At 53.5% G+C, this 27864-nt stretch overlaps 1 protein-coding gene across 1 annotated transcript; it reads right to left on the reverse strand.

Moving 5' to 3' along the window:
• Positions 1-377: 377 nt before the first annotated feature.
• On the reverse strand, positions 378-27295 carry MOB1A (MOB kinase activator 1A). The gene is made up of 6 exons (XM_027855617.1): positions 27188-27295; positions 23273-23439; positions 11109-11202; positions 8612-8745; positions 6783-6946; positions 378-5087 (listed from the first exon to the last, which is right to left on the reverse strand). The coding sequence occupies exons 1-6, from the start codon at positions 27199-27201 to the stop codon at positions 5010-5012; spliced, it is 651 nt and encodes a 216-aa protein (XP_027711418.1). The 5' UTR covers positions 27202-27295; the 3' UTR covers positions 378-5009.
• Between the last annotated feature and the right edge of the window lie 569 nt (positions 27296-27864).

Below are 27864 nucleotides of genomic sequence, written 5' to 3' on the forward strand. Positions count from 1 at the left end.
TCACGAGTCACTAAAATGTATTGTCTGTTCATTTAGCCTTTTCATCAAGAGGACAAACATTTCTGCTATTTGATAATGCCTCGGGCCCATGGTTTCACGTGTGTGGGCTCCCTCTACTGATGCAGAGTGAGGATACAGCTTTCTAGGGAGAGGAATAACCCCAGCATCGTGTCAGCGGGGAGGGCCCACACTCGAAGGCATTCTAGGTTGGAGGTCCGTCCAGTCAGCTTTGTGCTCTGTTGGCTGGCACAGCTTTTGTGATCCCAGGGCATGACAAGGCACCAGCCAAGGAGAAACTGAGGCTGTCCTCGGACTGTCGGTCACAGCCTTGAGAACCTACTGGTTTTTTTCCAACACCCAGAAATCAGACCAAGTCATTGTTTTCTTTCCACATGCTTTATTCTAGTGAAAATAAAGTTACAAAAGTCGATACAAAACACTCTTTTAAAAAGTTGAGGGAACTTACGGAGGGAAAGTCACTAAAGCTTCTGGAATTGATGTAAAAAACATTATAAAAACTTTCTGGGTCAGAACCAAGGTTAGCTCAGGCAGACTACTTCTGAAGGCAGCGATTCATCTGTAAGAGTGGCAGAACTGGGGCTGGGCATTAACCAGTCCTGGTGGGAGGGATGCACGGGCCACCTGGCGCATTGCCCAGGTCTCGTCCTCGTATTCCACTGCTCACAACCAGTTTTCATTCACGGAGCACTCTCCAGGAACAGAATGTGGTATTAACAGAAAAGAACCCAAGTGGATTTCAGGTGTGGTATCTTCAATCTAATTAGCCCTCTAACACACCACTGAATGAATACAGAATTTTCTGGAACTGACATTGAAAATCAAAATGAAGTAAGGGCATTCTAAGGCAGCTTCCCCTCTTCTAATTCACACCGTTCTCCCCAGAGGTTGCCCTGATAAAGACGCAGGAAGACAGAAAAAAATGTGACCGACTTCGCTTTTTGGTTAGGACGCTAGAAGCAAGCCCATCCACTGGACAGGGCACCAGAGGGTATGGACAGGGAGCTCACACGGCCACTCTGGCCTGGGCTCCTGCCTGTGTAATGAGCATGACGGGCAAGGAGGCCACAGAACCTCAGACGGGAAGGACCTCAGGGTCACTGAGTCTAGCCCATCCTCAAACAGGAATCTTCTCTACAACAAGACCAGACCAAGCAGCATGGGGAACCCACTAGGCCTCCGGAGGAAGGAGCTGTCCCTTCCAGCTCTACTGTTAGTGGCCTATATGTGCCCTGTTCCCTTTGTCTTTGGAAACAGCACCTGCCCAGTACCTGGGGCAAGCCTACAGCACCAAGGGAAGGAGGGAGGGAGGAAACCAGTTCTCATTAACCACCAATATTCTTTCTACCCTACAGACTGGCTTACACTGTCTTTTAATTCTGGTTAGGTCAAGTCAAAGACTTTCTCCTCAGTCTTCATGAAAGTTAAGATGGATACCCAAAACCCTATTCTAGGAGTAAGAAAGGGGCACTGGAGGTCATCTGGGTTCACCCATCCCTACAGCCTCTCCACCAAGGGGACCCTGTTCACTGTCTCCAAGCACCTTCTCTAGACAGGCTCCTACCAGTCAAAGGAATGTCGGCTAGGTTACTTGTTTTAGTTACGATCCTGTCAACAGGCTTCCACTCACAACGGACCTGTCTCATATTTTAATGGCATCATTTTACAAGCCCCCAGTGGCTTTTCAGAGAGGTTCTTCCAATCCACAGACCCTGTGAGACTTCGGCAAGCCCTAACCAATAAATGCAGCACTTAACAAATGATCTACACATGAAGAGCTGGCCAGCTGACCACTCCTCCCCCAGCAGGAGTGCCCAATATTAGAATACCTACGCAGGCTGGCCTGGGAACCGACCTCATCTATCAAATAAAGGGGTTCTTAACGTTCTTTTCTGTCAAGGACCCCTTTGGCAATCTGAAACCTGGGCACCCCTTTGAAACATAGATTTAAATGCATAAAAAAAAATACATAGGATTACAAAGGCAACTGATTCTACTGGAATAAAATGATTCAAACAGATAAAAACACTAAGTTGGGACCCCAGCCAGGTCACAGACCCTGTACTGCCCCCTTCCAGCTTGAAATCTTAAGACTAAGTATATAAGCACCTAGGAGAGAATGTGATATAGTGGTCAGAATCCTGGGCTGGGCCCTGCAGACCCAGGCTCAGGCTCTGACCGGGGTCGTGCTGTGTGACCTCAGGCAAATCACTGCTTCTCTCTGTGCCTTCCTTTTCTCAGCTATAAAGAGAGAGAGCATCACTGAACTGGGCAGGGATAGATTGGGTTAATGGTTCCTTCTGGACCTCTGATCCACAGATTGAATGCTACTGACTCGGGTGAGTTTTTACAGGAGAATGGGGGACTTCCTACGTATTTTAATGTAAAACTAGGAAAAGATTAGAAACCAAGCCAGCAGCTGGGTATACATACTCCTCCCCTGCAAGTTTGAAGAAACAGTTTTCAAGCCAAGCAACGCAAAGTTAAAGCTGGAACCTGATCAAAAACTCTGCGGATGACAATCTGCTCACTGTTGAACTCAGCAGCAGGACACTGTTGGGTTAGTCCGATGATCCGCCGCTGCATGGGGGAAAGCCATCTGCCCCCCCTCCAATCACCTGCCGAACAATACAACCCTGGCAATGATGGATGGGGGAAGGGTGGGGAGGATAAGAAAAAGAAAAATGAGCTACACTGGATCCTTTGGGGGTCGCGTCCTGGTGGGATTAAATGTGTTTGTAAAGTTCACATTTAAGATTCTCTCTTCTGGTCAGCACAGACCAGGCTCACAGAAGAATCAAAGAGAGGTGACCAAGCAATGGTGAGACCCATAGTAAGTAAGGCCTGGACATGGAGGGGAGTTGTCACGAAGGCTGTGAGGGCTCACAGGTGGGACAGCTGCACCGGTGGTGTGGGAAAGGCGAAAGGAACCAGGGGAAGGCATCTGTCATACTGGGTGGATCCTTTCTGGCAAGACATGGGTGACGACTGCCCGGGGAGCAGTGCGGAGGGCCTGTGATCTCCCTGGTGGATGATGGACCTTCCCAATGGGCTTTGGTCAAGATGGATGGTTTTACTGGAAACCTTAACAAACATTTTCTGTAAGTATGTCCAGCTCCAGGGATGGTTCCACTAAATGACACAAACAGGTGGAACCCAAACAAACTGATGGTTAGGTATTACTCCTCTCTCTCTTTTGATGGACATCATCAAGATGGCTGCCCAGCGGCCTCTCCAAACCCTGGGCCTGCCCACTGGGGGGATGCTGGTGAAGCCAGCCCAACACCCACTGCCTCAGCCCTGGGGAAGCACGGGGTCAGAGAATCCTGGAGCCTGAGCTGGAAAGGACGTCAGAAGGCATCCAGCCCAATCCCCACATTTTACAGATGAGGAAACTGAGGCCAACAGAGGCTAGATGACGTGCCCAAGGTCACACAGGCGGTTACTGTCAGAGGTGTTATCTCCACAAAGAGCCAGTCCTCAATCCCTACCCAGCGAGCCTGACACCTCATTTTAAGGAGAAAGAAGAAGGCCTAGAAAAAAGAAGACGCTTGTCCCAGATCACACAGGTTAAGTCAAGGGCGGCGTCGGCAGGACCTGGAGCCACATTCTTTGACTCCAAAGCCTCAGCTTCTCCCACAAACTCACTGTTATCCTCCCCTTTAGGAACCAACTAGAAAAGATTTTTCCCTCAAAGAGAAAATACATTTTGCCCAGAATGATGTGATACAAAAACACACTAAGCACACAAAGGAGATGCTTTTCCCCCAGGGTCCAACTTGTCCTGTGGGTGACTGTTGTAAGGGAGCCCCTTAGACAGTGGCCCTTCAAAGAAAGCCCCCCCTTCCGGGCTCCTCTTCCTCCTCTCCGTGGCCTCCCTGGAGTCCCCAGTAGCGGGACCTTTCCACCCTATGTGAATGGCCTCCTTAAGGCAGTTAAGGTTCATTCAAAGTGCATGGAGAAAAACTCAAAACAGAACCAAATAAACTTGAAACAAATAGAACTCAAGCAGTACTAAATGCATGAGGAATCGTCTTCTCATCCAGCATTGCAAATGTGGAAAATTAAAAAACAAAAACACAACGAGAGCGTCTTTGAGACCCGGTTCTGCACACAGGGCATTTCTGTTTTGAAAAAAAAAAAAACCCCCTACTCCCACCTTCCTAGAACGCAAAAGCTCCCAAGCATCAGTGAATTGGAACTGGGCCCTTTCACACACTAAAGTCTATATTTAGAAATCCTATAATTCATTTAAGGAAAAAAAAAAAAAGCACCATGCTCCCTCCCTTGAGGGAATCAATGCCCAAAATCCAAGTCCTGTCTCGGTCAGAAATTCCTTTGGTTGCTGGTGGGCCACCTGTTAGCAGTGGGCTGGGTCCCAGGAGGTGCAGCCTATCAGAAGAGTCATTACCTTCACTGCTCCTGCACACTCTAAAAGTATAGATGGACATTTTTTTTTCTCATCCTTTGAGGAGAAAAGATCCAGTAGAACAATAAAACAATCCTTTCCCAAGTTCTGGACAGGCTGCCCCAGCGTCTCTCTCGAGACCTTTTCCCAAAGCTCTGAGTCTACTGATGGCGGGTGGGATGTGTTAAATGCCAGGCCTACCCCCACCCAGCACTGCGAACACCGTAAAAAGCAACAGGAGAAAAGGGGGTGTCGGACCCAGAATCAGAATTTCTGCTTAAAAAGAAAAGCCCGTGAAGGACGTCGGAGCCCTTGCCCTCCCCCCCACCCCACCCGGGAACAAGTAACAGCCAGCAAATCCACAGGCTGCAGGCGACAGAAGAAATAACTAGGATTAACTACCCAGGATGCCCCCAAGGGGTGCCCCAAAGCAGAGGGGCAAAGGCTTTGGCCTGGCTGGCTCCAGGCAAGACAAAGAGGTGCGGTTCCACTGAGGCACCCAAACTGAACAAGAGGCAGTGACCCCTTGCAGCAGGGGTGACCAGGGGCTGGGTCAGGCTGGGGGTCGTCCTTCTGGGGCCCTCTATCTGTCCTTTGAGCCAAGCTTTTCAATCAGCTCCTGAAGAGGCGCCAGCTCCCGTCGGTCAATGAGATTGAACTCCTGGAGGGCAGAGAGGGCAGGGAGGAGAGAAGGGAGAAGAGGAGAGAGAGAAAGAGAGAGAAGGAAGAGGAGAGGAAGAGGAAAAGGGACAGAGGGGAAGGGAGAGGGACAGGGGAGAAGGGAGAGAGAGGAAAGAGGGGAGAAGGGGGACAGGAGAAGGGGTAAGGAGAGGACAGAGGAGAGAGGGAAGAGGAGAGGGGAGAGAGGAAAAGGGGAGGGGAGAGAGGAAAAGGGGAGGGGAAAGGAGAGAAGGGGGACAAGAGAAGGGGTAAGGAGAGGACAGAGGAGAGAGGAAAGAGGAGAGAGGAAAGAGGAGAGGGGAGAGGAGAGGGGAGAGAGGAAAAGGGGAGGGGAGAGAGGAAAAGGGGAGGGGAGAGGGGAGGACAGAGGAGAGAGCAAAGAGGAGAGGAGAGGGGAGAGGAGAGGAGAGGGGAGAAGGGGGACAGGAGAAGGGGTAAGGAGAAGACAGAGGACAGAGGAAAGAGGAGAGGGGAGAGGAGAGGGGAGAGAGAGGAGAGTCACCAAATCAGTCCACAATTCAACCTTCTTATGCATCACTCCCTCCATGGACAAGCACTTATTAAGCACCACATATAAGCTGTAGATGGAGGAGACTGGGGTTAGGAGGTCCTGGGCAGAGGGAGCTGCTGGATACAGAGGTCCCCTCCATCAATGCAGGTCAGTGTCTTCTCTATGTGTATCCTGACTTAGTTGCTTAGAGCAGCTAGAGGGTGCCACAATGCAGAGAGTACTGGGCCTGGAGGCAGGCAGACCTGAGTTTGAATCCTGCCTCGGACATTTCCTAGCTGGGTGACCCTGGGTCAAAGGGTCCCAGCCTGCTTCCCAGAGCCGCTAAGGTGCCTGGGCCAGATGGTGTCAGAAGTGGGACCAGACCCCAGGGCTTCTCAGCCCACCTCCCACTCTCCCCTCAGAGTTAGGAATGACAATCATGACAGATCCTTCTCAAGGGCTCCAGAGATCCCCGCAGAACAAAGCTTATTCTGTGTGAGTCCCCTGAAGAGAGTGGAGGCTTCACAACTTGAAAGGCACAACCACGAACTCTCTGTTCTGACATTTTCACACGCAATGGTGATTATCTGAAGGCATACAAGGCCTGCCCATCTGAGACCCTGCTGCCGCCTCCTCTGTTTAAGGCTAGGAGGCAGCGGGGCTGCAGCCCCAGGGGATCTCGGCCTGATGACTCCTGCAGGCCAAGGAGTCAATGCCCTGAAACGCAGTCATCAAAATATCTTTTTTAAAGTCCATGGGACCTCAGGTCATTTAGCCTCTAGACAGATAAGCTTTCAGAGAAGGTGGATGCCTACACTGGTGAAGGGCGTTTCCTCATCTGGGAGTTCCCACATAAATGCAACCACGGTCCAATCCCTATCCCTGTGTCTGCGTGTACGCAGCACTTGTTGGTCAAACTAACTTTCCAAATCCAAAGCCGAGTTGAAGCCTGGATTCAAATCCCACCTTTTCCAAATGGGTGCCCATCACCACACACATCTACACTCTCTCTCTCTCTCTCTCTCTCAACACTGGGAGCTCCACCCCTGCATGACAAGTGGCATTCCTGAGATCCGAGTTCTGGGGCTGGAAGCAGCAGCTCAGGCCCAGAGACTAAGGGGGCTGGGGCCTTCCCTCCCGCAGGGAGCCCCGCGGCCCCTCCCCTCCCCCGGGAGTCCGACGCACCTGCACGAAAAAGATGAAGTGCTTGAAGGAGGTGTTGAGGTGTGCCTCCTCCTGCAGCTGCATCACCGCGTCGAAGTGCTGGTAGTAGATGTGCGCGTAGACGCGGAACAGGCGCTTCAGGATGGTCTTGGCCACCGACATGAAGTTCTTGGGGAACGGGACCCCTGGGGGCAGAAATCCACTCGGTCAGCCCGGGAGCTGGCTGGTCAGTCAGTCAGCAGCGCACATGGCCGGGGCCGTCAGCCTGCCTCCTTTCTCTGTCGAGGAGCCTTCCCCGGAAGGAGCCCTGCCGCGTGCTCGTGGGGCGGAGGTGAAGCAGGGGCGGGCTGGGGGCCGGGGGCCGGAGGAGGCCAGAATTGGTCTGTCTCAGGCCAGGTCAACAAACACTCATCCGGAGCCTACTTTTTATCGCTAAGCTGGGCACGGTGCTCAGCACCAGCTGACTCTGCTTAACTGTCCACAAGGGAGGGCTGCTCCTGTGGGGAGGGGTGCCGGGGACTGTCCCCAGTGTTCTGGGCCAACCTGATGACCGGGTGCAGCCCCCAGGAAGAGACAAGGAGATGGACCTCCTCCTCCACTCCTGGCAGGGGTGGGGACCTACGGGTGCAGAGCACAGCATACGCTTTCCGCCTGCCCATGTGCAAACGCGTTTTGCTGAACTCATGTTTTTCCTCTTCCTTTTTATTCTTTGTTACAAGGAAAGGTTTGCTGGATAGGGGAAGGGAGATGGGGGGGCTGAAGGGTGGAATGAAGGTGAAAGAAAAACAAAAGCTTTTCACATATTTTTAAAAGGAAAAAACAGCAATAAAATTTTTCTTTAAAAGAAAGTGGTCCTTTGAAAGCAGGAGACCCCACCATTTTGGAGAAGAGAAGCTACTTTACACTTCACAGATCTGGGGGTGTGGACGGGGATCCCGGGAGTTCCTACAAGGTGAACCTTCGGGACAGAACAAAAAGTCGGCAGCTTTCACAGGTACTCCGCAGAGGCTGAGCCGAGCCAGCGGAGGGAACGTCTGCCTGTCCCTCCCTCATCCGCTGATCCCTCGCTCGTTCATTCACTATTTGCTGAGGACTCCTCAGTACACCGCACAGTGACTCCAGACCCAGCCCGTCTCCTTCCTCAGGACAGCCCAACCCAGCGAGCCCTGCTTAAGAGTCTCAGTCAGTCAGTCAGTCAGTCAGTCAACAAGCACTTACTGACAACCCAGGACGTGCCTAATGAGGTGGGAGTGGGCACAGGAGGGGCTTTCTATGGGGCGTGGGCCAAGATGCAGAAGGAGGGGAGCTCCACTGGGCTTGCCCAGGACCTCTGAGGTCACCAAGTCCAAACCCCCCTTGTTTTACAGATGTGGAAACTGAGGCCTGCCTTGTCTAAGGTCTTGGAGGTGGCTACCCACACAGCCCGATTCAAAGCCAGGGCTCCTTCCCTTCCCGAGATCCCACACTGCTTCTCCAGGGAGGGACCATGCCCTCCATCTGTGTATTTCTCCCAGTCAGGCACACAGAAAGAGCTGCAGACATACGGGTTGAGCATCCATGGCAAATGCCATTGGGAAATGTGTTGTGTATGAATGAAAAGTCACGTTAAAGGTTAAAGAAGCCTGTGGCTCTCAGGATCAGTCCGTGGAGAGGCCAAGGAGGTCCATGAGATGGGAAGAGGCCATGAGGCTGGGCACAATGAGCTCCAGCTTGGGAGGCAGGAAGCCCTGGGTTCCAATCTCACCTCGGACACTTAACTAGGGTGTAAGCGTTTCACGGTGACCAGGCAGACTGGCTCTCCCCCATCACTGGAAAAGGCTGGTGGGCTCTGCGGGGGCTCCCTCACTCACCGATCTTAGATGGGAAAAGGGTCTCGTCATCCAGCTGGTCCTGGACCCACGTCATCAGGTAGTCGATGTACTTGGGAGCGGAACACTTAACTGGCTTCTTGATATTGGTGCCGTCGGCCCAGTGATACTCGTATCTGTAGGAGAGATGCTTTGATGAGAAGGTGGCAAGAAAGCCGTCCCTCCCCAGTCGACTTGATTTAACTCGATTCAACATTTCCGAAGCACCTACTATGTGCCAGCTGCCACGGCTACCAAGACCCTTTGAAAAGGGAACTGGTGCCTGCCCTCAGGGAGCTTACATGTGAAAGCAGAATCCTATTGAACAGAGCAGTGTGCAGGGGGCCAGCTGGACTCCAGTTCAGTCTGAGGTGGGAAGAGCTCCTGGAGCTATTCCAATTCCCCCCTCTCCTACCCTCACAAATCCCCCTACCCCAGAGCCACTTGTAAAGGACCCAGACATTAGAGTAGTATAAGAAATGATGCAAAGTCCCTCTGTGAACACAGATCCATTGAGACCCCTTAAAAGTCACACCAGCTCATATCTATCACTCAGTCAACAAGCATTTATGAAGCCCCTACTATGTGCTAGGTGCTGAGATGACAAAAGACAAAAATGAAAGAGCTCCTTGAGGGGCTCCCAATCTAGCCAGGGAAGACAACACAGATACACATGGGTATGTACAAAATGAAAGACTTGGCTTTATATATGTTGATCTCACTCATTTTCACAATCATCCTGTGAGAAAGGTGCTATAATCCCCATTTTCCAGATGCAGAAACCAAGACTCAAGAGGTTAAGAGATTTGGACAGTTCACACAACTGCTAAGTGTCTGAGGGGAGGATTTGAGCTCAGGTTTGCTGGACCCCGGGGATAGCGCTCTGCCCCACTGTGGGCTGCCTCTCCCTACTCTTCAGATGACATTTTTACATAAAGAAGTTTAAAAAAATGTCTATTTTCATTTTAAACTTTAGATCAAATAAGACTATATGCAGACTGTTCACCTCAGAGCACTCGCCCAAGGGAAGCGCTCACAGGTATTTCACCTTTTCCACATAGGGCACCAGGGGATGAATAAAGGCCTGTTGACTGACTCAATGAGGCAACTTATTAACAAGGACTACCTGAGTCACGCCTGACTCCCCCCAAGCTGCCTCTGGGGAGAATGTCCATGAAGCCAGCACCAAAGAAAGGCTGAGTCAATCATGACTGATGGAAGAGGAAGACCTGCTCCATGGAGAAATGGCATCCACTGATGCTGCATCTGGGAACCTAGCCGTGGCTGCTGAAGCATGCCCAGCCCGTGGTGAGCCCAAAGCTGACTCATTACCTCTCCCTTCTTCCCTTCCCTATTACCATCAAGGGCACTCCCATCCTCCGAAGCCCCCAGGTTCAAGACCTTGGAGTCATCTTACACACTCTCTGTCATCCCTCATATCCAAGATGGTGCCAAGAACTGTCTATTTCACCGCCCCCCCTTCTGGTCAATTTCACCGCTGCCCCATCTCTGGTCAATTTCACACCCCCCCCCCTTTACTCTGGTCAATTTCACTTCTGCCCCTTCTCTAGTCTATCTCACCATCCCCCTTCTCTGGTCAATTTCACCTCTGCCCATCTCTGGTCAATTTCATCCCCCCCTTTTCTCTGGTCAATTTCGCCTCTGCCCCATCTCTGGTCAAAAGATACAGAGGTGAAAACTTTTGTAGCATCTTTCAAACATGCCCACTTCCTTCCTCTGACACTGGCACAGAGCATCATTCCCTCATGCCTTGACCACTATGCTAGGCAGCGGGGGGTCAGCCTGCCTGAGGCCCTCCCCACTCCAGTCCATTCTCCATTCAGCCACCAAAGGGATTTTCCTAAAGCCCAGGCCTGATCAAGTCACCATGGGAGCTCCAGGATCCAACCCAGACGTCCACAACCTGGCCCCTCCTGCCTCTCCAGTCTCGTTCTATAGTCTTCTGCTTCAAGTACTCTATGAAGGTCCTGCATACTGGCCTTCCTGCTGTTCCTCCCACAGGACACTCCATCTCCCATCACCATGCCTTTGCATAGGCGATCCCCCATGCATGGAGTGCAGTCCCTGCTCCCTTGTCCCCCTCTTAGACTTCCTAGGCCCCTTCAAAGCTCAGCTCAACACCACCTTGCAGACTGTCCTGGTCACCCAGCTGCTTGTGACACCCCTCCCCAACCCTGTTACCTCTTATTTATTTGGTATATATTTGTATCTGTACATGGTGGCTTCCCTATAGAATGGAAGCTACTTGAGGGCAGGAGGCCGATTCCATTTTGTCTCTGTATTCCCAGGGCCTGGCACATTTCCTTGGTATCAATGGGAACACGAAATGCACCAAGAGGCTGCCAAGGAGAAGCAGACATTTTTGAGCCCACAGGCACAGAGAGGGTAGAACCAATAGGGCCAGCCTTCTTTGGGCAATGCTTGGGATGCATCTGTAAGTCACCTAACAAACACAGAGGCCCTGGGAAGTGCCTCTTACCTGGGGCCTGCAGACATCACTGGGCAGCTTGCTTCTGTGCAAAATTCAGTGATCGTCCCATAGAGCATATTGATCTGGTTAAAGAAGTCCACGGCTGTGGAGAAAGAAGAGAAGGGCTGCATTAAATGGGGGCCATGCTTCCTTACTTATTACCTGTGTGACCTGGAACAACCCACGTAATCCTTTGGGGGCCTCTGTTTCCCCATTTGTCCCAAGGGAATAACAATAACTTGGCAAAGCAGATGGAGAGCTGGCTTAGGAAGACCTGGGTTTGATTCCTAGCTGTGTGACCCTGGCATGTCACCTGAGAGGGCCCCACAGCCAGTATGTGTCTGAGGCAAGACCTCCCCGCAGAGGCCATGCTGAGAATGTAGAAAGAACACTGCACAAACCTAGAGGTGTTTCATAATGTCAGCTATTCTGATCACTGTTCTCATCGAGATCTCTGCCTACCTCCCATCAGCATGCACTTATGAAGCACCTAATGCATGTCAGGGACTTTGCCAGGTGCTAGAAATGGGAGGAAAAATGAAACAGTCCCTGCCTTCAAGGAGCTTAGATTCCATATGGGTAGATCTCTTAAGGGCTCTGTGCCTCAGTTTCCTCATCTGTAAAATGAGGGAACTGGACTCAATGTCCTCTCAGGCCCAACCCAGCTATAAATCCATGGTCTTATGTACATTTACAAGTACATGCAGGTACATCCAGAATAAAAACAAGCTCAAATTCAGCCGACAGGCATACAGCCCACCAACGTGGCCCATGGGGGGCCTGTATGTGCAGCCGCTGCAGTGTGTGTGCGTGCGCGCGCGTGTGCGTGCGCTGACGGGGAATGACTTGTCAGGGGCTCCCAAAGCACAGACTGGAGGAAGGAGGAGGCACTTAGTGGTGGAAAAGGGAAGGCTCATCCCCAGAAGGGCTCAGCTCCACAGGATGTGATTCCACCCACACAAACAAACCCCCAGCCCTCAGTGACAAGCAGAGTAAACAAAGAGGCCCCAGTCAGCACAGCGGCTGCTGTACAGAGAACTCCGGGGGAAGGAAACTCCCTCGACCAGGGCCAACAGCACAACTTATCATCTTGTAGAGCTGCCCAGAGCCCTGAGAGGGGAGAGACGTCGAGACCTGCCCCGGCTCAAATGGCCAGAATGGTCTGAGGCAGGACTCAAAACCAGGGCTTTCAGGACTGAAGGCTGACTCTATCCTACATGCATGGCACCTCTGCATTTCAAAATTAAAACAAGTATTTGAAATAGAAATGAAATTGGGGTAGAGAGAGAAGTGAAAAGCGTTAGCAAATGTTATCTGGCACCATTTTACAGCGAAGGGGATGGTGGCCAAGGAATATGCCCAGGGTCAGACAGCCAGTAACCAGCAGAGCCTACGTTATGCTCAAGAACTTCCGGTGGCCCCACATGCCCTCGAGAATAAAGTGCAAACGCCCAGCACTGCTTCCTACGTTTCTACCTTCACATTATTCTTCACACATTCAACAGTTCAGCCAAACTGGCCGTTCCACCTCTGCCTAGGCCTTTGCCCAGGCTGTGCCCCGTGCCCCGTATGCCCTCCCTCCTCACCATCCCTAAGGCTCAGCTCCAATGCCGCCTCTTCTAGGAAGGCTTTCTTGATTTTCCTGGTTGTTCGTGTTCTCTCCTCTCACATGGGGCTGCCATAGTGCACTGAGCACCGAGCCTGGAGTTGGGAAGACTCATCTTGAGTTCAAATTCAGCCTCATACCCTTCCTATCTGTGTGACCCTGGGCAAGTCACTGTTTGCCTCAGCTTCCTCATCTGTGAGATGGAGAAGAAAACGGCAAACTCTTCCAGTATCTTTGCCAAGAAAACCCTAAATGGGGTCAGGAAGAGTCAGATGTGACTGAAACTCTTCTCACACTAAGCTGCGTTATTTATCCATTCACCGGAGAATGGAAGCTCTGCTGCTTGTGTTTATCTCATCTTCCATCGTCTGGGGGCGTGCCAAAGCCTCCCCAGGTCTTCCTTCAGAGGGTGGAGACTGGGCTCAACTCCCTCTGCTCGGTACCTGCTGCTGAAGTGCTTTCAGCACTGAGATCCCATGGTTTTAACAGCCTGAGAAATCTCTCCACCAATGCTGATCGCAACCCATCTACACCTTCTAAGAACTGACCTTCACTGGGGAGGAGCGTAGGGAACTCCTGGGTGGATGGGGAAATTCCCTCTATCAGTGCAGGACTATGACTTCTCTGAAGCTTAAGAGAGGGCTGCGGAGCACCTACGTCACACAGCCACAGCACCCGTCAGAGAGAGGGTCTGAATCCAGGTCTTGAAAGTCTGCTAAAAGCTTTACAGACATCCTTTCATTGGAATCTCACCTCAGTTCTGGGAGGGCAGTTCTAAGGTTATGATTCCCATTTTATAGGTGAGAAAACTGAGACTCAGAGTTCAAGTGACTTGTCCAGGGTCACACAGCGGCTAAGTGTCAAAGACAGGATACGAACACACGTTTACTTGACTTCCAAGTCTAGCATCTCTAACCCCTTACGGGGTGCCCCAATGCCTCTCTGGGGATTGTTTCACTATCTTTGCATCCCCAGGGGCTGGCACACAGCAGAGGCTTAATAAAAGCTTGCTAGCTGACCACTGACCACTAGAAAACATTCTTCAAACATGCCTCAGTACAAAGTTGTCTACGTGTTCCGGGGCTGGCTAAGAGGGGAGCCAGGATGAGATTCAGGCAGGATCCACCCAGTAAAACAAAACAGGACCCCCGGGCCAGATGCCCGAGGGGAGGGAGGAAGGGTGCAACTTAGGGTGCTGCAGGCTTACTGCCCGTGTCCAGCCCATTAAGGAAGGACCACAAAGTCAGGGCAGGGAAGGAGCCTCACCCAAAATCTGATTATCAGGCCAGGCCACTCCTGGGCAGGTCCCGAAGCTCTCCTCCCTCCTCCTTTGAAAGCCCTTCCCAACCTGGCTCCCTGTGGCCTCCCAGAATCAGGCCACAATATTCCCCTTCACATTCTCGGCTCCAACCGGAGCAGATTTCCTGTTGATCCCTGCATGCAACAATCTATCTCCCATCTCCAAGCCTTCGCACAGGCTGTACCTCATGCCTGGAATACAATCCCTCCTCACCTCTACCTCCCAGAATCCCAAGACTCAGTTCAAACACCACCTCTAACATGAGGCCTCTCCTGGTTCCCTCCTAGTTGCTAGCCTCCCTACTCCCACCCCCCATGACTAGGTATTTACTTCTATGTGTACATGTGGTAAGCTCCCTGAGGGCAGGGACAGTTTCTTTTTGTCTCTGTATCCCCAGTGCCTGATGCAAGCAATAAATATAAATAGCTTCGTGGATGGAGGACGGGAAGAGGTAGGAAGGGGCTGGTAATAGGTGGCTTCTGCTGGAAAGCCCCTCCACCCACTCAGCCATTCTCAGCTTGGGTTCTAGCAGGGATTTGTTAAGCAAGAAGCCTGACAGAAACAGAAGATTATTTTTGAGCCCCCATCGGGGTCCCCCAACAGTTGGCCACAGCATCCCTCCCAGAGTTACCAAGGATGAAGAAGGACACCACTCCTAGCCAGGCCTCTGGGGAGGCAGCTTCATGCCTGCCAGGGATCACCTCCTCTGACTCCCAGGAAGGAGCCTTCCCGAGCCGGCTGGGCCTGGGAGGGCCCTTTGGGTCCCCGTCCCAGCATGCCGGGCGCAGAGGGCTGAGAGCGACAGCGGGGTTCTCACTCCAGACTCTGCTGTACAGTCATGGCTGCCACACTAGGAACTGGGAGACCTGGGCTCCCAAGCGCCTCTCCTCCTCCCTTCATAGGTGTCTGAGGTCTCTTTCAGTTCTAAATCCTAGCAGCCTGCCAGTGTAACCCTGGGCACATGATTCTCCTCCTCTGGGGCTCAGTTTCTCCATCTGTAATCCAGTGATTCCTCTGAGGTACCTTCAAACTCTAAATGTGATGCCCATCCCTGTGAAGGCAAGAGCAAGGGGTGCAGTGACCGAGCGGGCACATGATGTGGCGACAGTCATTGCTTACTCACGGGTCTCTCTGTTGCAGCCAGCTTGGTCTCCCCCAAAGAGGAAGGAGGACCTCCAGGGGCCACGGGAAGTCCTGAGAGATCAGTCAGCAACAGGAGGCCCACCGAGGCTCTTCCCCAAAAAAGGGGAGCCGCTCCCTCCCAGGGACGATGCTGGGCCTGCCCACCAGGGGGCCTCTCCAGGAATTATCAAAGGCAGAGGCAAATAGTAGGCAGCAGTGACTGCCTGCTTAGAAACAAGGCAGCTGCTGTCCACATGACCACAGGTCTGACTTCTTCCCCAGCATCGAAGAGAAGGCATGTTCATTTTCATCAGTTAGTCCCTTTCTGGCCTTCCTATGCTGGCCTCCTCTCCACGTACACTGTGATCCTTTCCAAACATGACACTCCCATCTCCGGCCTCCAGGCCTTTGTCCCGTCTGTCCCTTGTACCTGGAAGGCTCTCCCTCTTCTCCTTCGCCTTGCCTCTCGGCTTCCTTCGAGATTTAGCTCAAACCCCAGCTCCTGCAGGAAGCCTTTCCTTTCCCCTCTCCCCACATGCCTTCCCTCTGGAATTTCCTTCCATTTACACGGCCTCTATTTTTGTGGGGCCAGCTGTTTGAGGTTCTCTCCCCCAGGAGAATGAGAGACGTGACAGCCAGAAGGAATCTGGAAAACTGCACCAGGGATTGTGAGGCTCTGGGCAAGATTGCCCGGGGCACAGGTGGCTCCAAGTGACCCTGAAGGAAGAGGAGACTGAGAGAGTGAACATCCGGGCCCAAAGATGGCCCTGAGAAGAGGGTCCTGCTCTCAGCTCCCGCCTGGGACGCGCCACACCCAACGAAGACTGTCAAAGGCTTTTTGCCTGGAGTGGCTGAGAGCCGGTCGAGGGGACACCTGCCTCCACAGACCTCCCGGGTCAGAGGCCCCGACACCCGGCAGGAGAGCAGCCAGCCAGGAAAGGGCCGCTCCGAGCCCACCGGCAAATATCAAAGCAGAGGGTAGAAGAGAGGGGAGCTAGCAGGGGGCCTCGAGGAACCTCTGAGGCCAAGCCCCTCGTTGACAGCTACGAGCTAGAGGGGGGACTCAATAACAACATAGGAATATTGATAAGAATAGCTACCAGCATTGATAGAGGGCTTTCGGATTTGCAAAGTGCTTTGCAAATATCATCTCATTTGATCCTCATAACAATCCTGAGTGCTATGGTTTGCCCATTTTACACATGAAGACACTGAAGCAGGCAGAGGTTAAATCCCCAGGACTTGCCCAGGGTCACAGAGCTGGCACATGTGCCTTGAGGCTGGATCCGAATTCGGGTCTTCCTGACTCCAGGCCTAGCGCTCTATCCACTGCACCTCCTGGCTGCCAAATTCACACACCTTGAAAAGGCTTTTTAAAGAGCAGCATGGAAAGTATGCTGGATTTCCAGGAAGAAGCCCTGGGTCTGACTTCAGTGTCTGCTTCTGCAGCACTGCTTTGGGAGTCAAAGGACCTGGCTTCGAATCCTGACTGCTCTTTACTGTGTGACTTTAGGAAAGTCACCTAACCTCTCTGGGCCTCATCCTCTGGAAAATGAGGGAGCTGAAGGAGATGATGCTCTAAATCTGTGACCCTGTGCCTCTGGACCCCCTGCCCCAAATATCCTTCAAATCCATAAAACTCATCCACGTTAGGAAATGGTACCTCTTAATTATCAAAGGGGGTCGAGGTCCAAATTCCTCCATGAAGCAGAGAGTGGGTTACGACAACCCCCAGACTCAGGGAAAGACCACAAAGCCCTAGTGCTAGTGGTGCTAGAGCCCACCCCGTATACCCAGGCCAGTGTGCTGAAGACAAAGCCACAGGCCGACCGCAGTGACCACACAGGGCAGGCGACACCTTTGGCTCTCTCCTTCTACGTTCAGTAACACCTCTCAGCCTCTGCACACGTCCTGCTCCAATGTCACACCACGGCCTGGTCGGGGGCAGGCTCTTACTCACCGGCGAGAGGTGCAACCAGTCTGTCAATAGTCAGTAAGTATTTACTCAGCACTTACCTCGTGCCAGGAAGAGTGCTGAGCCCTGGGAATGAAAGGACAGACAGACAGGCCCTGCCCTTGAGAACTTCACATTCTAAAGGCAGCACAGAAAAGGAAAGGGGCCGGGGACGGTCAGAACTGTAAAATAAGGGAACTAGATGAGATGGCCTCTGGAGAGGAGCCTGCCTCCAGATGTAGGCAGGAAGGACTGGGTGAGGGGCAAACACTTCCCAACCTCCATGCAGGGCCTCTAAACTTTAGTGGGCCCAGACCCTTTGGCGGACTGAGGAGCTTAAGGACCTCTCTCCTCAGAATCAGGTTTTAAACAATTAAAGGAGATGCTGAATTTCTGTTCGAGCTGAGGGAGAGTGAAGATGTCATTTTTCTCTTGGGTCCATCCCTCCCGCAGGGGGCCTCTCTCTTCCCCTGCTACTGGGGCTGGATCCCCTCAAAGGTCACCTTCCATGTGCTCTGGATGTCTGGATGGACCTATCCATGTCCCTGTCACAAGCACCTTGAAGGGAAGAATGCTTTCCCCCTTTTTTTGTCCTCCCAGCACACAGCACAGTGCCTGGCACAGAGTGACTGCTTAATAAATGCTTGTGGATTGATTCATTGCTAGTAGGTTCAAGTAGATGAGTAAAAAAAAAAAAAATTATTAAACACGTCCCATGTGCCAGGCACTATTCTGAGTTGTGGTGATACAAATAGAAAAAGTCAAATGGTCCCTGCCCTCAAAGGGCTTACATTCTAACAGAGAAGACAGCACACAGAGGGGAGAGGTGACCGAGGGAGGTTGGCCTGGGACGTCACACGATAGGAAGCACAGTCAGAGAGCCGGGGGCGGAAGGGGTTGGCCTGGCATGGAGCTGTCCAAAGGCCAATGCTGATGACCACATGGCCCCCAAGGTTCCTCCCAGCTTGGAGATTCTGGTAACCAGAGAACAGACGCCTAGGATCAAGGCAAGTCATTGATCAAGACCAGCTATTCCATCCAGGTCCTCTGCTTAGGGTGGGGGCATCCCCCAGTATCCGAGGGATTCCCATCAATGAAAGCCCAGCTCTTTCAAAGTATAGACCTGTGTGCACCTATGATGAGGTCAGAAAGAAAACCACTTCTGCGGTTACAAAACAAGAGCACAGTCTGGTACAGATGCCGAGGTCCACCCCTCCACAGCCCCTCGTCTCACAGTCGAGGAAAGTCCAAGAGGCCTGCAGAGGGGAAGGAACTTGCTCCAAGCCACCAGTCAGTCAGTCAACAAATCTTTAGGAAGTGCTAAGGCAAAGTTCACATTCTAATGGCACAGCAATGCTCCCCAGAGTCAGGGTCAATCCTCTCAACTGTGCAGCTTTACCAGCAAGAAAACAAGGAATCTGAGGTCCTATCTGCAAGCCAGCCCACAGCAGGAGCTGTGCACCAGCAGCTCTGCTCAGCACTAGGGAGAAGCTCCAGAAGACATAATTATATCCCTGCCAAGGTCTTGAAACAGGCAGCTTTTCCTTCGGGTCAAAGGGGACAGAGGCCCAGGCACACTGCTCAGGCCATTCCTGGCCACGATCCCTGAGAGGCCAAGCTTGGAAAACTACTAAAGATGGTTCACTGGTGTCTGGCAGCAAGGCCGTCAGGGATCTCCTCACTTCCCTGGCCCCGGTTTGGGGGTGGGGGCGGGGAGGGGGAGGTCTCCTCTCTTTGCCAAGGCTAAGCCACCTACTTGTGCCCCGGACTCCATCGCCAGACAATTCCATGAGGGACCACTCCCTCCCATCCCCCTCCCCTCCATCCACACCTTCAGGCTCTTTCCACGAAGTCATCCAGGACCCAACGCTGACCACTCCCTCCTCTGGAGGCCAGAAGTTAAAGACTGAGTAGATTATGGTGTGCCACATTTTTTCAGTCAAGTATGAGGCAGGTTCTCAGCTGAGAGGGTGGGGACAGGGGAGCCATGGAAGTCTGAGGAGGGTGAGTTAACTGCTGAGGCATAAAAGCACTGCCCTCCTGCAGTGAGGGCCCACCCGAGAATGAATGACAGTTAGCTGGCAAGAGGACAAAGGGGCAGGTGATTTTCATGTAGAGGATAGTGTGGAGTTGAATTGGTTCACCAAGGGTCAAGATGGGGAAGGAAGAGAGGGCAGCCAGAGTAGGGGTGAAATGGGGCTGGTAGAACTGAAAGTCAAGCGAAGGAGGAGGAGGAGGACCGATATCGGGGGTCACCTTCTCTGTGTGGGGCTGAGGCAGGAGCAGATCACAGGGGTCATGGGCCCAAAGACCACCTTCCTTCTCCTCTGTGTGCATCCTGGATGCACCTGGTTATTTGCATGTGGTCTTCCCCAGGAGACTGAGGACCATGTTCTTCCCTTTCTTTGTTCTCTCGGTGCTCAGCACACTGCCTGCATATAGTAGGCGCTTAATTAGCGTTAGCTGTCTGAACAGCTTATCTGAATGAGTCTTTGCAACACTATGCTAAAGCCACAGACCAAAACAGGGAGCGGTGGGATATGAGAAATCAGGCACGTGCGAGCAGCCCCTGTCCCCACATCACCAAAGGGGCCGAGGAGGCTGCTGAAGATGGCTCCAAGGCCAGGCCTGAAAGAGATGAGGCTGCGACCAGACAACGAAGGCACCCCGCCACAGCAGCAGCGGCTCGCGAGGGAGCGAGCTCCCTGGGCTCCTCCTACTCAGGCTCATGGGCAGCTGAGTCACTGCGGGCTCGGGATAACATGAAAAGACCAAACCTTCCAGGCTGACTCATGGAACTTTCCTGGCGAATCTCACTGTGCTTGGTCCCAGCAGTGCTCTGACCGGACAGAGCACTGCTCACCACAGCTCTCTCTCACCCCTCCGCCCACCACGGAGGAGAATGGAAGCTCCTGGAGGGCAGGGGCTACCTGTTCATGTGTCCTCAGTGTCTACCTAGAACAGCATCTAGTACGTGGTAGGTGCCCCTCAAATGCTTGATGACTGACGAATGAAACTTCTGGGGGCCTCTGAGTTCTTCCTAGCATGACAGATTTAGAGCTGGAATGGTGCTTAGGGATGATGGAGTCTAACCATCTCATTTTACAAATCAGAAAACTGAGGCACAGAGAGATTCAGGGAACTGCCCAGGGTCAGTCAGTCAACAAGGCTTTAGTAAGCACCTACTACGTGCCAGGCACTGTGCTAAGCACTGAGGATACAAAGAAAAGCAGAAATAGTCCCTGCCTCCAAGGTCCCCCCAGATACAAATCACGAGTTCCCTACAAGGTCTGTAGAGAGCAAAGGGAAGGTCATCACCAGCCCCTGGTGGGGAGGGGAGGTCACTCAGCTAGTGAGTTTCTGAGGCGTGATTCAAAGCCAGGTCCTTCTGGTGCCAAGGCCAAGACCAAGGCTCTGCTCAGACCATGGAAAAAAGAATCAGATCATCACCAACATCTCTACATAACCAGCCTGGGCTCTGAAGCGTGAGTCAGCTGTCATGGGATACAGCACCCGCTTCCTGGTTAACCACAGTGAGCAGAAGAACGGCCTTCCAAAGCTTCCTCACAGTCACAGCTCACCCAAAGAGGAGCACGCTGCCCCCCCTGCAAGCTTATGGAAGTGTGGCTGCAGAGCTGGAAGGGACCTCAGAGGGCATCTGACCCAACCCCCTCATTCTACAGCAAAGGAAACTGAGGCCCAGGAAGGGGACAGGCAGGGGGGCATCCAGGGAAACACTGCCCCGGGGCCCGCAAGCAAAGACGAGACACCCGCTTGTCAGCGCCCCTGGAGAGCATCCCAAGGATTGCAACCGGGACGGTGCGGGGCTTCAGCTGACTGCACGTGAGGACTGGCTAGAGGAATGGGGACACTTCACCCCGAAATGAGAAGACTCCAGTGAGTTACAGAACCAGAGCCTTAGCGCTCAAAGGGAACTCATCCCGTAAGCATGCAAGAGATCGACAAGCGTCTTACTACTGAGCGCTGTCGATGGGCCAGGCCCGACTGAGGGCTGGGACACCAGGAGGGAGAGCCTGAGGAACAGGCAGCAGGACCAGGATGGCCGGGCCACAGAGAGGAAGGAGGGGTACAACGTCTAAAGGCCTGCAGAGATGGGAAGAAGCCGTGTTGTGGAGGTGGGGATGGACCGCGAGGTGAGGGCGGGAAGGAGGAGGCCACCAGATCTCTAGGGCTCCGCAGAGAACCCAGCACATAACAGGCTCTCAATAAATGCGTGTTGATCTGAATTAATTAAAAAGCGCCTCGTATCAATTATGGAGAGAGGTCAAAAATTAGGTCATTTTTTCCCTAGAGAAATGATGACGATGCTTGTGGAGTCCTGGATTCCATCTGTTCCAGGGCCAGAGTTCTGCAGGGCAGAAGCCAGCTCCCTCTGGAGGCTGATCCAGTCTGTCCTTCGAGTGGCCCCCTCCCCTCTCGCTGGGGCCCAGCAGACACTTCTCTTTTCATTTCCCTAAACAGCTTGAAGAGCCAGAGCTGGGTACGATGTGAGGATTCACGCACCGCTGAACAGAGCTGCAGGAAACCACACAAGAGGGCCCGCAGCAAATTCCCGTCCATCCTCTCATCTCTGCCGGGCCCTTTTCCCTGGCTGGCCCCCCCACTCTCCCAGCTGCCGGACACAAGAGCCTTCCTGTCTCTTACTCTCCTCCCCTGGCCCTCTTCCCCAGCAGCTGAACACCTCACCTCAAACTTGGCCCCAAGGCGAAGGCTGTGCCCCCAAGGGCTGCCTCTCCCTTCCATCCCTCATGATGATGTGGACCTTCTCCTTGCCAAGAGACCCCTGCGTGCCCCCTGGATCTCCTCCCTCCCATCTTCCCCAGCAGGCTGCCTCCCTGTGGTCCCCAAGATGGCACTACCTTCAGCCTTCTGCCTGCTGGCTCCTTCCCAGCTGCCAACGAATTCGTCCTTGTCTCTCCCTTCTGTCCAAGGTTCTCGCTTGACCCAACCATCCCTGAGAGCTTTTGTCTGCTATCTCGTCCTCCTTGAGCAGCCTGTCTAGACTCACTGCCTCCACTTCTGCAATCTGATTTCCAGCCTCATCATTCAACTGAAAATGTGCTCTCTGACGCTACTATTGGCCCCCAACTGTCAAACCCAGTGGTCTTTTCTCATTGTGAGGGGGCAGACCCACCACTCGGGGTACCCCTTTGTGCCCTTGCCCCTTTGTGCCCAGAACCCATCCAGGTTCTTTGACCCATCCAGCAAGTCACTGACTCTATTCCTCCTTGTGTGATGGGGTGCACCAGGCCTGATTCTTGACCCTGCCCCTCCAGCCTCCAGGCCCCAGACACTGGACACCCATCTGATCTGCTGATGCACCCTGAGGGCCCCTGGGCCTTGCCACCCACCCCACGGCTGCCCCCTCAGGCTTTCCAGGCCCTTCCCTGAGCCTAAAGTTTTACATGCCATCTCTATCAGTTAGAGCATAAGCTCCATGAGGGCAGGAATTGTCTCACTTTTCTATTTATCCTCAATTCTGAGCACAGCTCTCAGCAAATATTATGCACTTAAGAAATGCCTTTTCACTCATTTCTTCTTGACCTCTCTGCAGCCTTGGACACTGTTGGTCATTCCCTCCTCCCTAGGTTTTCAGGACCCTCCCTCCCCCATTCTCCTCCTCCCTCTCTGACCGCTACTTCTCTGTCTGCTTTGTTGGACACTCCCCCAGATCATGCCTTCTAACCATGGGTGTCCCTCAGGGCTCTGTCCTAGGCCTTCTGCTCGTCCCCCATACTCCTTCCCTTAGCGAGCCCATCAGCGGCCGTGGATGAAATGACCATCACTATGCTGGTGATGCTCAGATCTACCTTCCCTGCCCCAACCTCTCTGCCGACCTCCGATGGCTCATCTCCAGCCGCCTTTCAGGCATCCCCAACTGGACGTTCAGTAAGCATATTAAACTCAACATGTCCAAGACAGGACTCATCATCTCTCCTCCTAAACCCCCCCCCCATCTTCCCGGTCTCTCAGGCTCCCAATCTAGGGGTCATCCTGGCCTCCCCACTCTGCCTCACCCCCCAGATCCAACATGGTGCCAAGGCCTGTCGGTTTCACCTCTGCCCATGGGTCTACGCTTACAGGACCTCGCACGTTAAGAACACAGGACAGCCTCTACCGCCCAAAGCCCTCTCCTCTCCCTAAGATGTGCATGCAGAGCAAGGACTTACTGTTAACGGCAATCCACTCATTGAGGTCCTCGCCTTCGGGCAGCATGACGGCCTGCCGCAGGTTCCCACTTCCCAGCGTGGCTTCTGCATGCTTGAGGAGCTCATACTGGTGGGAGCCTTCTGGAATGTTCTTCTTGGGCTTGAAGGTCTTGGAGGACCGGCTGCTACTGTAGGGGAAGAAGGGGGATGTACTGTAAATACCGTGGCAGGCTGCTTTACCCACACTCATGGAGCTGGAAGGGAACCCAGGGCCCACCGAGCCTAACCTCAAGTCAGGAAGACCCAAATTCAAATCCAGCTTCAGACGTGAAATAGCTGGTAACCCTGGCCAAGTCATTTTCCTTCTGCCTGCCTCAGTTTCCTCATCCATAAAATGGAGATAATAACAGCACTGACATTGTATTTGTATCCTCAGTGCTTGATGTATAGTAAGCATTTAATAAATACTTGTCTTGGGGCAGCTAGGTGGGGCAACGGATAGGGCACCAGCCCTGGAATCTGGAGGACCTGAGTTTGAAACCAGTCTCAGATACGTACTAGATGCGTGACCCTGGACAAATTACTTAACCCCAATTGCCTCCAAAAACAAAATACTCGTGTCCTTCCTTCCTTACTATGTCTCAGGGCTGTGGTGAAGATCAGGGAGATAATATTTGTAAAGTGCTCAGCAAATCTTAAACTGCTAAAATAAGTGCAGCTATCACTGTTCTTCTTACGATGATGATGATGATGAAAAAGAACCCCACTGTGACCAAAAAAAAAAAGGCAAGAGAGGAAGTGAAACATTTAAAAACTGCAGAGGAGGCCACCGGGTCAGGCTTAGCCAGAGACAAGCACAATGCTGTTACTACCACTTTAGATGTAACAAATACTAAAACAAACAGGCTACACGGAGCAGGCTGGAGGTATCCCGGCCCACCTCCATTTTCTGATCTTTTTGTATGACGACACTAATACTTGTTGGTGATTTTCTAGTTCACAATTGAAAAAGTAAATTAAACAAATCAGAAATTAAACAATAAATGCGTGCTGACTGACTGATGTAAGGGAGCCCTAACTTCCCAGAGAAGGGACCCTGCGCTGGTGGGCACGAAAGGGGGGAGGACACGTAAAGGCTCTGCAATGGGGGCCTTCTCTCCTCCTGCGGAGCTGCCCTAATTCAATCCACAAATACTCTACAGTATACAGAGACAAAAATGAAAATGGCCCCTGTCCTTGAGGGGCTTCCATTCTGCCTCATCTCACCTGACATCAACCCCCAGACTGGTAGAGAACCAGAGCCAGGTGCCACACCTGGGGGTGCCCCCTCAGGGAGGAGAAACGAGCCAACCACGAGTTGTCTGGGACCCTGTATTTACTGTGGAGCCACTTAGATGGGTAAGTGTTGTCTCTCCCTCTTCCCCAACAGAGTCTAAACTTCCTGAGGGCAGAGATGGGGGTTTCATTTTGATCTTTGCATCCTCAGTGCCTTATATACAGTAGGAGCTTAATGTTTGTTGAATCAAAATACAGCTTTCTCAAACTCCACTAGCAGCTCAGCGGTGCAGTGCACAGAGTGCTGGATCTGAGTGCCAATCCTGCCTCGGGCACCCTGGTCAAAACACTTAACCTCTTCCTCAGTTTCCTCAACTGTAAAATGGGGATAATAATAGCACCTCCCTCTCAGGGTTGTTGTAAGGAAAAATGAGATAAAGTGCTATATAAATGCTAGCTAACCACCATTGTTATTAAATAATAATTTAATATTTATAACTTAACATAAAGCCAATCTCTCAGGAAGGCCCCCACCACCTCCTGACTCCTTCCTTCCTACAGCCTGCTGCTGCCTCTTCACACAACAACATTCATTAAGTCGCTACTGTGTCCCTGACACTGCCCTGGCAAGGAGGCGACCACCCAAAGATCAGGAAGAAAGACAGACACTTGTTTTGCCTGCCAGGACCTCTTCTCTAAGCAGGGAGGCAGACACGGGGACAAAAACAAGGAGGGACAGCTTTTATGTTCGGGTTCAAGGGCCAGAGAAACTCAAGACAAAAGTCAGGCTGCAAGGGAGGGAAGGTGGAAGGAAGCCCCCTGGGGAGCTGGGGCAGGAAGGAAAGACTGGGCTAAGGCAGTAAGAGGAGAGTAGGGTGGCCAAAGAGGGATGAGCCTGCAGCGGGGGCGGCTGAGGGAGGGAGGAGCCAGGCAATGGAGGGGCTCGAAGGCCAGGCTGAGTGTGAACCTGAGCCAACAGGCAACAAACAAGTGGCTACGGGTCAGAGAAGTTGCAAAAGCAAACTTGCTGTGGCTGAGAGGACAAAGCTTGGAGACTACCTCAGTTATGCGAGGAGGAGATAATGAGGAACGTTGGGATTAAGCAGGTAGCCCAGGGTAGCTCATAAGGATGTCAGATAGGAATCTGAAAGGGACCTCAGAAGTAATAGTAATGAGAGGAGGATGAAAATAGATTTACACAGCTAGGGTTAGGCTGCAAAGTATTTAATGTACGTCATTTCACTTAAGCATCAACACCCCCATGTAAAACGGGGGCTATCGCCATGTTACATTCAGGGATACTGAGGCTGAGGTCAGTCACACAGCCTGGTCACACAACCATTCAAGGATCTGGGACAGGTCTCGACCTCTGTTCTCTGTGCGACTTGGCTGCCAAGATACCTGTGCGGCCCTGGCTGAATCACCAAGGTCTTTAGGCCTCAGTTTCCTCATCTGTAAATCAAAGGGCTCCTTCTGGCTCTAGATGTAAGACCCTCTAGTCCCACTCCCTCGCTGATCAGATAAGGAAATTCCAAGGCAGAGAGGGTGACTGTCCCAAGGCGACACAGCGGAGGTGGGCCTCAAGAAAGGAAGGAAATAAGCACTTATTAAGCACCTACTACAGGCCAGGCACTGTATTCTGTGGAAGGGACCTAGGATGACAGGCATCATTAGGCCTCAGGGTTAGGGATGCCAGAGCCGGAAGGGGCTTTACAGGTCACTGGAGGCCGGGAAAGGTAAAAGGACTGGGTGATGAGCCCAGGCCTTTCCAGAATCGGAGTCCACGTACTTGTACCAAGATGGGTCAAGGGCCCTGCCACTGGCCTGGGCACTCTGCCAGCTAACTTCTTTGTAGCCTGGGGCTCAGCACGTGCCTAGCTCGCAGCAGGGCTTAGTAAAGGTGCACTGCCCCGTGGGCGGGGGCCTAGGGGGGCAGAAATGGGGAAGTTGGGAGGGGAGCCGCGTTTGTTTGGGTTTTTTCCGGAGGGTTTTCAAAGACAACAGGAAATTCCCAAGGGGAGCGTGGCAGCGTTCAGTCACTCCTCCTCCCCCGGGCTGGGCCCCACAGGGAGGGGGTCAGGAAGGGGAGGGTACGGCCCTGGCCCCCCAAGCCCGGGAAGGGAGGGAGAACCAGGAGGCGGTCGGGCAGCAGCTCTGACCACAATGGCCGGCGTGTCACCAGGCTGGACGTGATTAATGACCCGAAGGGGAGCTCATGGAGACAATGGGAGTTGGGGGGTCCTGGGGGAGAACGGCCCCATCCATCAGGATCGCAGCCTGCCGCCCCCCACCCCGTTTGCCCCCCCTTTGTTTTCCCATCCCCCCTTTTCCTTGGTAGTGACCCCAACGGCCTCCCCCACATTCCCTCCCCTTTCCCTGCTCCCACCTAGAGCCAGGCTGGGACTGTCCCCCGCTCTCTCCCCCAGCCGAGCCCCCCAGGAGGGGCCCCACCCTCGGTGTCCCCCTAGTCTCCCAAAGCCCGCTCCCAGCACCCCCGCCTCCTGGCCCCAGCGGCCCGCCCCCGCCTGGGGCCCCGAAACCTGGAGACCCCCGCCCTCTAATGCCCCCCTCGCCCCGACCCCGGGACCCAGGTCCTGGGGTCTCCAACCTCCCCCCCGCGGCGCAGCCCCTCCGCCCCTGGGCTCCTGCACCCCCACTCACAAGAGGAAGCTCATCTCGTCTGGGCGGGGCGGGGCGCGGGGGGGCCCGGAGGAGGCAAAGGAGCGGAGGCCGGACGGCCGGAGATGGAGGGGGCAGCGGCGCTCCGGACCCGCGCTCGGACGGAGAGACGGAGCGATCCCGGCCAGCCGCGCACCCGGAGCCGCCCACCCGAGCCCCCCACTCCGAAATGCGGAACTAGCGCAGCCCTCGCGGGAGGGAGCCCCCCCCCCCCCCGCGTCCGCGGCAGGAACGAGGAAGGGACGGGGAGCCCCGCCCGGCCCCCAAAGGGCCCGCGGCCAATCAGCGGCCGAGGCCCCGGCGCCCCCCCCCCCGCCCCACGTGGGCCCCCGGGGGCGCTGCGGCACCTGCGTGGGGGAGGGGGCCCAAGGTCAAGGTCACGGGCAGGGGGAGGGGATTCCCCTCTGACGGGGGGGCGGGGCTGGGGGGGAGGAATGACCCCTGGGCCTCAGGACCAGGGAGCCCCGGGGTCACTTCTGGTCAGACCCCCCACGTCCCAGGGCTCTTCTAAAGCGGCTCCTCCACTGTCCGGAGAAGCTCGGGCTGCCACGTCCCGTGTTCCGAGGGCATCTCCGGCCCTGACGTCCACTGTCCCCTGGCCCTTCCCACATCCCATGTTCCAAGGACCCTGCTGCTCAGAGACCTTTAGCCAAGGACCT

The sequence above is a fragment of the Vombatus ursinus genome, unplaced genomic scaffold (assembly GCF_900497805.2).
Source record: "Vombatus ursinus unplaced genomic scaffold, bare-nosed wombat genome assembly UNPS02010980.1, whole genome shotgun sequence".
Lineage (NCBI taxonomy): Eukaryota > Metazoa > Chordata > Mammalia > Diprotodontia > Vombatidae > Vombatus > Vombatus ursinus.

Coding starts and splice junctions, on each gene's coding strand:
- MOB1A (XM_027855617.1), bottom strand. Junction 11,203..23,272: donor TGAGTGGATTGCCGTTAACA/GTAAGTCCTTGC, acceptor CTTTCTCCACAG/CCGTGGACTTCTTTAACCAG. Junction 5,088..6,782: donor ACTTCATCTTTTTCGTGCAG/GTGCGTCGGACT, acceptor TCTGCCCTCCAG/GAGTTCAATCTCATTGACCG.